Source organism: Bos mutus, chromosome 4 (assembly GCF_027580195.1).
Source record: "Bos mutus isolate GX-2022 chromosome 4, NWIPB_WYAK_1.1, whole genome shotgun sequence".
In the NCBI taxonomy this organism is placed as follows: domain Eukaryota; kingdom Metazoa; phylum Chordata; class Mammalia; order Artiodactyla; family Bovidae; genus Bos; species Bos mutus.
In genome coordinates, this window is record NC_091620.1 from 74,375,591 (window position 1) to 74,389,807 (window position 14,217).

At 37.7% G+C, this 14,217-nt stretch overlaps 1 protein-coding gene across 1 annotated transcript in view; it reads left to right on the top strand.

Moving 5' to 3' along the window:
• The window catches only part of RELN (reelin), a 549,751-nt gene that overhangs the window by 464,429 nt on the left and 71,105 nt on the right, over nt 1-14,217 (top strand). The window contains exons 37-41 of the mRNA XM_070369659.1: nt 617-701; nt 1,545-1,727; nt 4,452-4,623; nt 4,726-4,828; nt 6,536-6,765. Coding sequence (XP_070225760.1) covers nt 617-701; nt 1,545-1,727; nt 4,452-4,623; nt 4,726-4,828; nt 6,536-6,765 — 773 coding nt within the window. The remainder of the gene's footprint in view (nt 1-616; nt 702-1,544; nt 1,728-4,451; nt 4,624-4,725; nt 4,829-6,535; nt 6,766-14,217) is intronic.

Here is a 14,217-nt window from a genome sequence, read left to right on the forward strand (position 1 = left end):
AGCAGAAAAATTACTAAAGCCAGTGTGATCGCTTTCCGCCTTCCTTGGCTTCTCTGCATGAGCGCTTCCAGCCTGGGCTTAGGGACTTGCTTAGTTACGCCTTATTTAACTTGACCAACTGGAGGGTGTTGTGTCAGCCTGAATGAGAGCCTCCTGGGGCTGTCAGAGCACGCAAAGGAGTAAGTTCCTAAGACTCTTTGGAACCCTGAAAAAGTTACCTATTAGCTCCTAGCTTCCAGCAGGAGCTGGCACATTTTCCGTCTGTTTCCTCTTTACTCCTCTCACAACATGCTGTGATCAAAGGAGGCTGTGTTTTAAAAAGGCTTATAGATATATAATGGTATCATTTTTGCACTGCTTTCTATAAAAATCACAGCAAAGTGTGACTTAGAGTTGAGTCAATGAAATGTTGTTATTCAAGCATAGGGAATGAAAGCTATTAAAAGGGGAAATGATCAGTTTTTCCTTCCAAACTGGACCAAGTATTGTCTCTTGATCATTATGCATCTATTATATAGCTAATATAAGTTAGATGTATAAAATCAAAGGAAAATATTCTTGCAAATAAAGTAAGATTGCTTAACATGTATGTTTTTTTTTTGTTGTTTGTTTGCAGGAAGGACTACGGATGCTCATTTCAAGAGATCTAGACTGTACCAATACGATGTATGTCCAGTTCTCACTTCGATTTATAGCAAAAAGTAAGTCATTTCTATGGGTATGAATTCACTATTTCCCTTCAAGCAAATTTCCCCATGCACGGTTCCTCCTCCACAAAGAAATAACAGATTTTAGGCCCATAAATTTTGTTATATGGGAGAGCCAACATAAATTTGAGTGCATAAGTGTTTGCAAATGTTCTTCTATAATATACATCCATTTTAGTGTCGGGGTAAGATTACTACTTATTTTATAATGATTTCATACAGAAATACTAATCATACTAGTCCTCTGCTGGTTAAATTTATCATCACATCCCTGAATCTTTTTTTTTTTTTTACCACTTATTTCTAGCTGAAAGAAATTTAAATTTTAAAAATTTAGCTTTTGGAAACTTGATATTTTCTTTCATAGATGTAAACCCCTAAAGCCAACTCTGTCATTCTGACCTTCCATATTAACTAAATAATTTTCCTGACAAATAATGATATTTGGATATAAGGAATTTTCAAGTAGACTTTTGATAATATCATGAGATGTAAATGTTTGACCCTTTGTAGAGCTGTGAAGCCTATAGAATCAAAAATTTTTGACATAATATTTCCTAAATGAAATATAGAAAGATATGTGTTCATATTGAGAAAAAGAAGGAGATAGTACTGTATGAAAAATCCAAGATTTGGTGTGTGTTTTGAGATCTATTTATCCAGAAATTGCAACCCATCATCACTTCAGCTTGCCTCAGAAGCATTTGGACTATAAAGCATCTATGTGAATGCAAGTCAGGTTATGCACTGATGCAAAAAAAAAAAAAATAGTCTAAGATTGTACAGTATTCCCATTTTTATCACAATGTGTTTGTGCCTGTGTTTTCTTCTTTCTAGGTACCCCAGAGAGGTCCCATTCTATTCTATTGCAGTTCTCCATCAATGGGGGAATCACCTGGCATCTGATGGATGAATTTTACTTCCCTCAAACTACCAACATACTTTTCATTAATGTTCCCTTGCCATACACTGCCCAAACCAACGCTACAAGATTCAGACTCTGGCAACCTTATAATAACGGTAAAAATGCTTAAGTTCTCCTATGGTCAAAACTGATTGTGGCATGTTAACGTGCTTTCCCCTAGGCTGTGGAGGAAGTGTTTGTCAGCTAAGTGACTTCACTGTCAATAGCACATTTTGCATGCTTCACTTTTGAGGAGTTTCAAGGAATATTTAGCTTTATATATCTCTACCTTCATACTTGACTATATATTATCTTCGTGTTTGATTCCTATGCAAATATAGCTAAATCCTGTCATAGAGCTATGCTTTTTAAAAAATAATCCAGCTCTACCATTAGGTACTCATCAGTTGTAACTACATTTTTTACTGAATTCATTTAGGAATACATAGTTCTGAGTGCGGCACTTCGCTAATGAGACAGAACAACGTTAGAGCAAAATGCCATGACAAAGAGGGACTGACACCAAGCAGATAGTGCCTGAGATAAAATATTCTGTCATATACACTTGACTCAGTGATAAGTTAAAGTGAATGTATAATTTAACAGCGTTTTCAAATGCTTAGAGAAAACAATTTTACAGATTTGTAATGTTTTATTGCTTCCTGTATTTCTATTAACTGCTTTTTATAAAGAACCAGACTCTACCAAATTGTACCTTTAGTGGCCTAGGTAAGCACAGAGATATCACATTAAGCGAATTCTTTGCAAAGGTAACACAGAGTGGATAAAAAAAATGTACCGCCATCTCTAAAACTTAACCTGAGTGTGTCCTTTATAATCAGTAAGTCAAAAAATAAAATAATTGTAACTTATTGTGAACAGAAAAAATAATCTTGTATAATCGCTGAGTCCAAAAATGCAGCCAGTTTTACAGTCCAGAGGATAGTTGTCTTCATATTAAGTTTGGAATGCTTACCAATTTTTCTTCATTTCTTTCACCAATTGCTTCCAAAACAAGAAAAGGGAAGAAAGTTCCTAGGATTAGAACAGTGACAGGATTAGAGAGGGAAAGGCACATGTGACTTCATTTAAATCATCAGGTTGTTTCTATAGGCTTCTATTTATAGATCCTTTTATATATTTTATAAGAATTCTACTAAAAGTAGCAATCAGTGAAGTAGCAACCTTGGGGAACCTTGTTGTTTCTGCTTGGCATGGTCTTATCACCTTGTTTCCAGTTCAATCCAAGCAGTGTTTTGCAAAAGCACTGGGCTTACCCTTCTTATCTACTCAGTAATATCTTCCTTGGGCTTCTCAGGTGACTCAGTGGTAAAGAATCTACCTGCAATGCAGAGACCTGGGTTCGATCCCTGGGTTGGGAAGATCCCATGGAGAAGGAAATGGCAACCCATTCCAATATTTTTGCCTGGAAAATCCCATGGACAGAGGAGCCTGGTGGGATACAGTCCTTGGGGTCACAAAAGAGTTGGACATGACTTAGCAATAAAACAGCAAATACCTTACTTAAACACCCTACCTGAGTTGCTGAATCAAATTCTATGACAGCCTAAAGAGTGATTTTCCTAATTTTCTGTATGTTCCCATATAGCTCCAACTAAACATACATGTTTGAAAAGCATTAAAGGAAAAATAAAGTAACATATAACAGAATGTTTTCTTCTGTGTAGTTTTTAACAATTAAATAAAGCCGCACAGAGTTGGACACGACTGAAGCGACTTTGCAGCAGCAGCAGCAAAGCTGCACAACAAGCCAGTGTTGTAATGGCCATGGTCCTTAAGCCTAAAGGAAACATGATTCTAAGTCATGCTGCTAAGTCACTTCAGTTGTGTCTGACTCTGTGCGACCCCATAGACGGCAGCCCACCAGGCTCCCCCGTCCCTGGGATTCTCCAGGCAATAACACTGGAGTGGGTTGCCATTTCCTTCTCCAACGCATGAAAGTGAAAGTAAAAGTGAAGTTGCTCAGTCGTGTCAGACCCTCAGCGACCCCATGGACTACAGCCTTCCAGGCTCCTTTATCCATGGGATTTTCCAGGCAAGAGTACTGGAGTGGGGTGCCATTGCCTTCTCCGTCTAAGTCATGAGTTGACTCTAAAATATCCTGCTGCTGCTGCTGCTAAGTTGCTTCAGTCGTGTCCGACCCTGTGCGACCCCATAGACAGCAGCCCACCAGGCTCCCCCGTCCCTGGGATTCTCCAGGCAAGAACACTGGAGTGGGTTGCCATTTCTTTCTCCAATGCATGAAAGTGAAAAGTGAAAGTGAAATCACTCAGTCATATGCAACTCTTAGCGACCCCATGGACTGCAGCCTACCAGGCTCCTCCGTCCATGGGATTTTCCAGGCAAGAGTACTGAAGTGGGTTGCCATTGCCTTCTCCGCTAAAATATCCTGAGTTGCTCCATAAATAGACTAGTTAGTGTAACTCATTTATAAATCCACAGGCTGACCATCCATCCTCATAGATTCAGGCATGTTACAGATTCCCTTAAACCATGAAAGCATAACTCAAAGCCCACTCTTGCTGCTGGAGGGTCCATGGTACCATAGCACTGCTGTGACAGGAAGTGAAGCAAACTCTTACCAGTCTTCTGAAATTAGTGAGGCTCTTTCATGCAATGTCAACTTAAAAGGATTGAAAGCATAATTTTTTCCATACTTTAATCTGATAATACAGTATTATATAGTTTGTGCTTCTTTTTCTAGAAGGCATATGTTTAAACCAATAGTTACTGAGTTCCTTCTGTCCTTTCTTCCTTTGAGCAAAAATGTTCATCCAAATTTCACCTTTGAAAACTTGCTTTATCCAAAAATGCCATAGGTAAGAAAGAAGAAATCTGGATTGTTGATGACTTCATCATTGATGGAAATAATTTAAATAACCCCATGATGCTTCTGGATACTTTTGACTTTGGGCCCAGAGAAGACAATTGGTTTTTCTATCCTGGTGGTAACATTGGTCTCTATTGCCCATATTCTTCCAAAGGAGCACCGTAAGTATTTAATTGAAAAGTTAAAAATAAAGCCACTGCTCTGTAGAGATCACAATGAGCTTTTGCCTAAATGGATTCCTTGGTGTTTTCTTGTGTTAACAGTGAGGAAGATTCAGCTATGGTGTTTGTTTCCAATGAAGTTGGTGAGCATTCCATTACTACTCGTGACCTGAATGTGAATGAGAACACCATCATACAATTTGAGGTACTTGACTTTGTTCTATTAGTAATGCTTTAAATTTTATCTTGAACAAAAGCTAGGAAAGAGGAGGAAAATCTCAGATGATTTCATGCATTATGACTTTCCATTTTTGTGCAAGGACAAAAGAGGTTTTACATCATAATTCATTTTTATTAGCAGAATGTATTATCCTACTAAAGTTTATTTCTGAATTTTTAGTCCTTTATTTACGATATAATTTCCTCACCTACTACAATGAGAAATTGTCAAATTATTTCAAACATTATAAAAATGAAAAGGACTATACTATTCTTGTGCTATTTTTCACAATTTTTATGTGTTACTTAAGACCCAGGTTAGTGTGATTATAGTCTATACCAGGCCAGCACTTTTGTTTAATATTTATCATGATGTCATGAATTTTACAGATAAAATAATGCTTACTATTTTTTTAATTTCTGTATATTTCATCACTCTTTATGGACTCCTTTTATTTTTCATGACAGAAATTTTAAATGTATAGAAAAAAAAACTTTTATATATTTTAAAAACTTAGATAAAATCAGCAGAACCAAAGATACATTGTGCTAAGGTTCAATAGTCTTAACTTCTGAAGATACTTTTTCATGGTTGAAACCTATACTAATCATTGGACAGGCTTAAATTAGTGCCTAATTGTGTCAACAAAATTTTTAATATTTGCTCTAGATTAATTGTATCCTCTAAATTAGAGTTGTTTCTTTCATCTTAAAATCAAAGACCAAATGATGCCTTAGTGGAGAAATTATTCTCTATTCTAAGCTTTCTGTTATATTTTCTAATTTTTTAAGTAACTTATATAACCTTGTTTTATATTTTCTATTATTTATGCTTTAAATGTTAATAAAAAGTAATATCTATGGCCCTTTCAAGAGTTCTGTTATCAAAAGAATCTAGGTAGAAATAAATGCCTATAGGTGGTAAAGTTTACTCAATCAGAATAGTTTACCCATCAAAAGAAAAGAGGAGTAACTTCAACAAGAACAAAAATTATAGAAATATATCCAGTTGCTATGACAGCAAGAAAATGTTAATCCCAATTGGAAGAGGGAAATTTTTTTCATGAAAAGAATCGCATCCATTTGTTTAAGTTTTAGTTTAATTCACTTGAAAACATGAAAAAGGAATGAAGTGATTGTTTCCCTCATGTTTAAAAAGTCCTTTCTGAGAATGTTCTCACTATGCTGGGAAATGGTGACAACAATTTTATTTCATTCTGTTTTAATATTGAAAACATACTGGAGATTCTCCATGTGCAAAACTTGGGATTGTTTGAAGGTGTCACAAGATGAAAAATAGAAGGTCTTCCCATCCAGCAGTCTGAAAAAAAAAGCTAATGGTTAAAATTAGAGAAACAATGTTTTCACTACAGTTTGTATGAGTTGGCAATGAATGTGGGCTAAAGGTAAATTTTGGAATTCCATGCCAGTCTCTGCCTTATTCACTTCCTAGCTTTTTATAACAATGAGGGAAAATAAACTTTTCATGAGGCCCTTTGAGGTTCTTTATGAAAAAGTATTATTTAAAGGTAATATGCAATATTACTCAGGCAAAACAGATTTTCATGGTGTTAAATATTTCAGCAAGACAGTTCCCAGGAAAATGGACCCTCGAGAAAATAATGAAGTGGTGAATCATTTCAAGGCTTGTTGCTCTGAGGTAATTTGTATCATTTTTTTCTTCTTTGTCAAGATCAATGTCGGATGCTCAACTGATAGCTCCTCTGCTGATCCGGTCAGACTGGAATTTTCCAGGGACTTCGGGGCAACCTGGCACCTGCTGCTCCCCCTCTGCTACCACAGCAGCGGCCATGTCAGCTCCTTGTGCTCCACTGAGCACCACCCGAGCAGCACCTATTATGCAGGGACCACCCAGGGCTGGAGGAGGGAGGTCGTGCACTTCGGGAAGCTGCACCTTTGTGGGTAAGGACCTACTGCTTCCAGCTATGTTTTTCTCATTTCACAGTTTTCTTCACGATGTCATGGCTGACTTGCCACTTTATCAGGGAAATGTCCACCTTACGTTTCTTCCTCAGTTCTCCACTGAAAGCAGATCAGTGGATGTTTAAAACATAGGACACTGAGCTGACATACTACTAATTCATGGTTTGAGTGTGTGTGGGTGCTCAGTTCTGTCCAACTCTTTGTGACTGCATGGACTGTAGCCCTCCAAAGTCCTTTGTCCATGGAATTTTCTAGGCAAGAATACTGGGGTAGGTTGCCATTTCCTACTCCAGAGATCCTCCTAACCCAGGGATCGAACCCACATCTCCTGTGTCTCTTGCATTGGCAGCTGGATTCTTTTACCACTGAGCCTCCTGGGAAGCTAAAGAACATTTGGCTTGAAGACAGATTTAAAAGAGCACACCGTAGGCAGCACCCTATCCTGAGTTTTATATCTACATGGGTCTTTATTAGATCAATTAAGAAGCAACAGAAATATAGTTTTTCCCCAGTGTTATAATCTGTCCCCCACCTCACAACTTAAATGCAGTTAGAAGTTTTACTTTCAAATATCTACTTATATCTTTTGTGCAAGGAGAGGGCACATATGGAGGGTGGAAGCCGCAGAATATTCCAGGTGTTTCATAAAATATATATATATATACACACACATAAGCACTCTTCCCCCAGGTATTTCTATTTTTTCAACCTCTCTCAGTATTCTTGTTACATATATGTGACTCTTCCATTGAAAAGTTATTTGGAAGTAAAGAACTTCAATCCCAATAAATATGAAATGAAAAGTATAGTTCAAAAAATAAAACTAATAATATAGGTGAACAAAGAGAGAAAGTCAACAAAGTGGCCTACTTCAGAATTTGTCTTTTCCCTCAGAATAAAGAACTTACTCTTTTAGGGTATTTAAAAAAAAAAACTACTAATATTATACTTTCAAGATGGGGATAGATTTACATTCCCCGTGTGAAACTCAGCATAAATAGAAGTCTCAAGTCTTCAAGCAAAAGTACTAATACTTAGAACTTTTCCAAAAGGGTGAAAGTGCTCTTCAAAAGTCTTCATTGTCTTTGAACATAAATCCATTCACTCCTCATGATACCATCAGCAAAATTTTTGTAATTTGATTGCTAAGGACTCTAATATTTTATACTATTGAGTATATAATTTATTAATTCTTACTGTTATACCAGGATACTGTTCTAATTATTAGAAAATCTAATTTAAAAAAAATAAGCATTACTAAATAAAACATCCTCAAGATTCTTTAGAAGTGATAGTCGAGGAAGCAAGGAAAATCTCTGAAGACCATAAGAATAGATAGAGCTGATGACTCAGTCAGCACAACCAGAAAGCTGCTATTAGGGTGTATGGAGGTGGGGTGTGAACCTGTCTATATAAGAATTAGCAGGGGGAAATAGCTCAGGAAAAAACTTTTTACACAAAGTCAATTGTGTTATTTAGGATTATATGTTACAAGAAATATAAAGAGGCTTACCAAAAGCAGTGGAAGAACCTACTAGAAACATGCTAGGAAATCATGGACTCCACTGAGAAAGTGTGAGGACATCAGCAAAAGGAGTTTGTGATCCTTTTTGTCATGTTAATAGTAACATCACTCATCAAACTCCAGCTCCCATTTTCTAGAATTCTTAATTCTACATTTCTAGAAAATAAAATCTGAGCCAGTCAGCTATGGCCAAAAGACCAAGAGCTGCAACAGAGGGATAGATGCCCAAAGTCCATGTTTATAGGAAGTACTACTGTCCTTTAGTCACTAAGTCATGTCTGACTCTTTTGCGACCCAATGGACTGTAGCCCTCCAGCTCCTCTGTACATGGGAATTCCCAGGCAAGAATATTGGAGTGGGTTGTCATTTCTTTCTCCAAGAGATCTTCCCAACCCAGGAATCAAACCCGTGTCTCCTACATTATAGGTGGATTATTTACCACTGAGCCACCTGGAAAGCCCTTATGGGCAGTGTAGACAGGGAAAAATGGTTGGATAGCCAATCACTTTTACACCTATGACCTATACCATGGTCATTATGGTATTGTGAAAAGCTCCAGGTTTTCGTTTAAGTGGACTATTAATTTCTTCCAATGGCTCAGGTAAGAATTAGGTTAAATAGAAAACAACCATAAAGATAAGGTGAAAGCCATGAGTTTAGATTGTCTTAACAACTGAGACATGCTTCCGAAAGTTCCTACATGAAAATAATCCATTTAAAGGCATATGAAATAAGATCACTGCCAAACAGAGGTACTGAATGAAGCTCCCCACCCCAGGACAGTATTCCAGGGTCCCAGAGCCTGCATCACTATCAGTTGATTTTGCCCACCAGGCTGTGCTTATACGTGAGGCGTGGTGATATAATTTGAGCAAGAGAAATGCAGACATCTATATTTTTACCTACTGATATTGGGATTCAGTTTAAAATATGCCTCCTCTAATTATAAAAGGTACAGAACTTAACCATCTTGTTCCTTGTATTCCATGTGATTTTCATTTCTACGAAAAGAAAGTAAACGTGTTAAGGAGGCATGCCAGCTTTTACAATGGTATAAACTTACCTTTCAAACTGACTTCAACGGTTCCTGCAAAGAGAAGAATTTGCCTTAGAAGTGTTCTCTAGTCCTTGTTCAGGAAAACAGTTAGCACTCTTCTTAAAACCCACACAGGCATGAGTTGCTGGAAGGCAAAAGTTAAATTTTCTCCAACTCAGTGAACCATTCCTTGGTTTGTATTCAACATGGTACATAATAATGGCACAAGTGCTAGATGCTAAGAAAAATATATTACCCGTGTTTAAATCACCCTTTTATGTGCACTCACAGGATACTAGGTACCAAAAAACTATACTAAGTGTTTCAGGTGTAGAAATGGCATTTTTGCCATTTCAAATGTCAATTCACATTTGAAGTGTTAAGTATTGAGCTTCTATCACATATTATTCACATCACCCTTGTGTCTTTTTCATTTGGAGTCTTTTTGTCTTTGAAACTTCCTAATTCCTTTTGCTTTATACAGTTTCATAATGAGTCAACCAAAACCCCTTTTTAATGAAAGCACTGCTGTGTGCTTGAAATTTAAAGTTTACATTTAAAAAACAGATCCTTTGAATACCACTAGCCTGCGAGAACAGACACTGACATTCACTAGGGAGGGTGGCAGTGAGAAATTTTCAAAATAAGATTTCAGCAGATGGGGAACCACAGTGAAACCAGACCCTTCAGTCCATTTATCATAGTACTTGCAGTTTCTGTGTCAAGACAGGTGAACAATAATAAATATCCAACCAAGGTGGTTCATTTGTATTCAGAACATTTGAATAAATAAAAAGTTCAAAAAAATCCATGTAGGCTTTTATTCAAAGGAAAACTCCAGCCATTTCCCTCAGCTCAGCAGTCTGAAAAGTTCAAAAGGTAGGAAGTGCTTCTTGCCAAGACTAAACTCTGACAGGTATTAGATAATAAAATTTAATTATGAACTGGCATTTTGGGGGCACCTTAATATAGTTGTAGTCTTGATATGAACAATGAAATTAGGGTTAAAATTATATGTGGGAACTTGACTCTGTCTGCTTTACTACCTACTAAACTTTAGAAGTCTAATAAATGTTTCTGATACTGACTTCTAATTTCTGTTTCTCAAATAAAAAATTATTCAGAATTTGGTTTCTATATAATTGAAAATTGGGCCAATTCATAGGGTACTAATATGAGTGCACTGAGTTGGAAAGATCCCCTGGAGAAGGAAATGGCAACCCACTCCAGTATACTTGCCTGGAAAATCCCATGGACAGGGCAGCCTGGTGGGCTGCAGTCCATAGGGTCGCAAAGAGTTGGGAACGACAGAGCGACTAACGCTTCTGACTTGTGTCAGTTCAATTCAGTCGCTCAGTCATGTCCGACTCTTTGCGATCCCATGAACTGCAGCACGCCAGGCCTCCCTGTCCATCACCAACTTCCGGAGTTTACCCAAACTCATGTCCATTGAGTCGGTGTTGCCATCCAACCATCTCATCCTCTGTCATCCCCTTCTTCTCCTGCCCTCAGTCTTTCCCAGCATCAGGGTCTTTTCAGATGAGTCAGTTCTTCGCATCAGGTGCCCAAAGTACTGGAGTTTCAGCATCAATGTCAGTCTTCCAATGAACACCCAGGATTGATTTCTTTTAGGATGGATTGGTTGGATCTCCTTGCAGTCCAAGGTACTCTCAACAGTCTTCTCCAGTACCACAATTCAAAAGCATCAATTCTTCTGTGCTCAGCTTTCTTTATAGTCCAACTCTCACATCCATACATGACTACTGGAAAAACCATAGCCTTGACTAGATGGAGCTTTGTTGGCAAAGTAATGTCTCTGCTTTTTAATATGCTGTCTAGGTTGGTCATATGCAAGGAATAAGCATCTTTTAATTTCATGGCAGCAATCACCATCTGCAGTGATTTTGGAGCCCCACAAAAATAAAGTCAGCCACTGTTTCTGCTGTTTCCCCATCTATTTGCCATGAAGTGATGGGACCAGAGGCCATGAGCTTAGTTTTCTGAATGTTGAGCTTTAAGCCAACTTTTTCACTCTCCTCTTTCACTTTCATCAACAGGCTCTTTAGTTCTTCACTTTCTGCCATAAGGGTGTCATCTGCATATCTGAGGTTATTGGTATTTCTCCTGGCAATCTTGATTCCAGCTTCTGCTTCATCCAGCCCAGCATTTCTCATGATGTACTCTGCATAAAAGTTAAATAAGCAGGGTGACAATATACAGCCTTGATGTACGCCTTTTCTTATTTGGAACCAGTCTGTTGTTCCATGTCCAGTTCTAACTGTTGCTTCCTGATCTGCATACAGATTTCTCAAGAGGCAGGTCAGGTGGTCTGATATTCAAGAAAAAGAAATGCAAAAAAGCAAAATGGCTGTCTGAGGAGGCCTTACAAATAGCTGTGAAAAGAAGAGAAGAAAAAAGCAAAGGAGAAAAGGAAAGATATACCCATTTGAATGCAGAGTTCCAAAGAATAGCAAGGAGAGATAAGAAAGCCTTCCTCAGTGATCAATGCAAAAAAAATAGGGGAAAACAATAGAAAGGGAAAGACTGGAGATCTCATCAAGAAAATTAGAGATACCAAGGGAACATTTCATGCAATGATGGGTACAATAAAGGACAGGAATGATATGGACCTAACAGAAGCAGAAGATATTAAGAAGAGGTGACAAGAATACACAGAAGAACTGTACAAAAAAGAGCTTCACGACCCAGCTAACCACGATGGTGTGATCACTCACCAAGAGCCAGACATCCTAGAATGTGAAGTCAAATGGGCCTTAGAAAGCATCACTATGAACAAAGCTAGTGGAAGTGATGGAATTCCAGTTGAGCTATTTCAAATCCTAAAAGATGATGTTGTGAAAGTGCTGCACTCATGCCAGCAAATTTGGAAGACTCAGTAGTGTCCACAGGACTGGAAAAGGTCAGTTTTCATTCCAGTCCCAAAGAAAGGCAATGCCAAAAAATGCTCAAACTACTGTACAATTGCAGTCATCTCACACGCTAGTAAAGTAATGCTCAAAATTCTCCAAGCCAGACTTCATCAATATGTTAACTGTGAACTTCCAGATGTTCAAGCTGGTTTTAGAAAAGGCTGAGGAACCAGAGATCAAATTGCCAACATCTGCTGGATCATCAAGAAAGCAAGAGAGTTCCAGAAAAACATTTATTTCTGCTTTATTGACTATGCCAGATCCTTTGACTGTGTGGATCACAATAAACTGTGGAAAATTCTGAAAGAGATGGGAGCGACTTGTGTGACCATCTCTATATCTAGCTCCTCTGAAAAAAGACTATCTTCTTTGAACTGAGTTTTATACATAATAAAATATACTCAATTATTAATATTTCTGGCCTGCTACCTAAATATATAGATTATTTCTAAAGAGTTAACTTATCTTCAGCAATATGATAGGATAATCATCTTACAAGTAAAAAGCAAAATTACTTTTCATTTAAAGATAAATTAAAAAATAAGAAACATTTAACTAAAAATAAACTTGACTTTGTCATTTGTCTCTTTAAAATAATCTTTTGAGGGTCTCTGTTGCCAATAGGACAAAATCCAGAACACCCTAGTGTGGCTCCTAAGGCTTTCCACAAAAAGTGACATTCAGGAAACACTAACTGAGCATCTGCTATGTGTGAAACACTGCACTAGGCACAAAAAAGATTGCAGAAAAGAAACAAGTATGGGTATTGGTCTCTAGGAGCTCCTAGCCAAAAAGGGAAATAGGTGTGCTTTTAAATACTCACAGCTGTGATAGCTATAATAATGGAACCTCCATCAAAATTGTGGAAGATAGAGAAATTAAAGAGCTAGTTAATTACCGTGTTACCTAGCAAATTTACTACCATCCTATCCAAAAAATTGAAAACAGGTATTCAAGCAAATATTTGTACACAAATATTCATAAAAGCACTATTCACAGTAGCCAAAAAGTGGAAACAAACAAATGTCTATCAGTTGATCAATGAATAAATAAGTTGATTTAGCCATACAATGTAATATTACTCAGTTATAAAAAGACTATAATTCTGATACTTGCTACAGCATAGATAAACCCTGAAAACTTATGATAGGAGATTAAAGCCAGACAGTAAAGGTCACATGGTATATGATTCCATTTATATGTAATATCTAGAATAGGCAAATCCACTGAGACAGGAAATAGCTTAGTGGTTTTCAGGGGCTGTATGTAGGGGCGAATCAAAAATGACTGCTAATAAGTGCAGGATTTCCTTTAGCATGAAGTCTTGGAACTTGATGGAGGTGATGGCAAGCTAACAATGTGGATGTACTAAACACCACCAAATTGTACACTTTAAGTAGTTAATTATTACTTTTATATTATGAGAATTTTAAGTTCATTTAAAATGGACTAGTTAACAAAGCATGCATGTTAAGTCACTTCAGTTGTGTCTGACTCTTTGCCAGCCCATGGACAATAGCCTTCCAGGGTCCTCTGTCCATGGAATTCTCCAGACAAGAATTCTGGAGTGGGTTGCCACTCCCTTCTCCAGGGGATCTTCCTGACCCAGGATCAAACCCAGGTCTCCTGCATTGCAGGCCAATTCTTTACTATCTGAGCCACCAGGGAAGCCCAAACAGAGCTTGTGTGTGTGTGTTAGTTGCTCAGATGTGTCCAACTCTTTGTGACCCCATGGACTATAGCTCACCAGGCTCCTCTGTCCACAGGATCCTCCAGGCAAGAATACTGGAGTGGGTTGCCATGCTCTTCTTCAGGGAATTTTCCTGACCCAGGGATTGAACCCAGGTCTCTGGCATTCCAGGAAGATTCTTTACCATTTGAGCTGGGAAGTCCCATAGATAATGTTTAATGGAAAATGCCTCACCAAGAAAGTCAGTGTT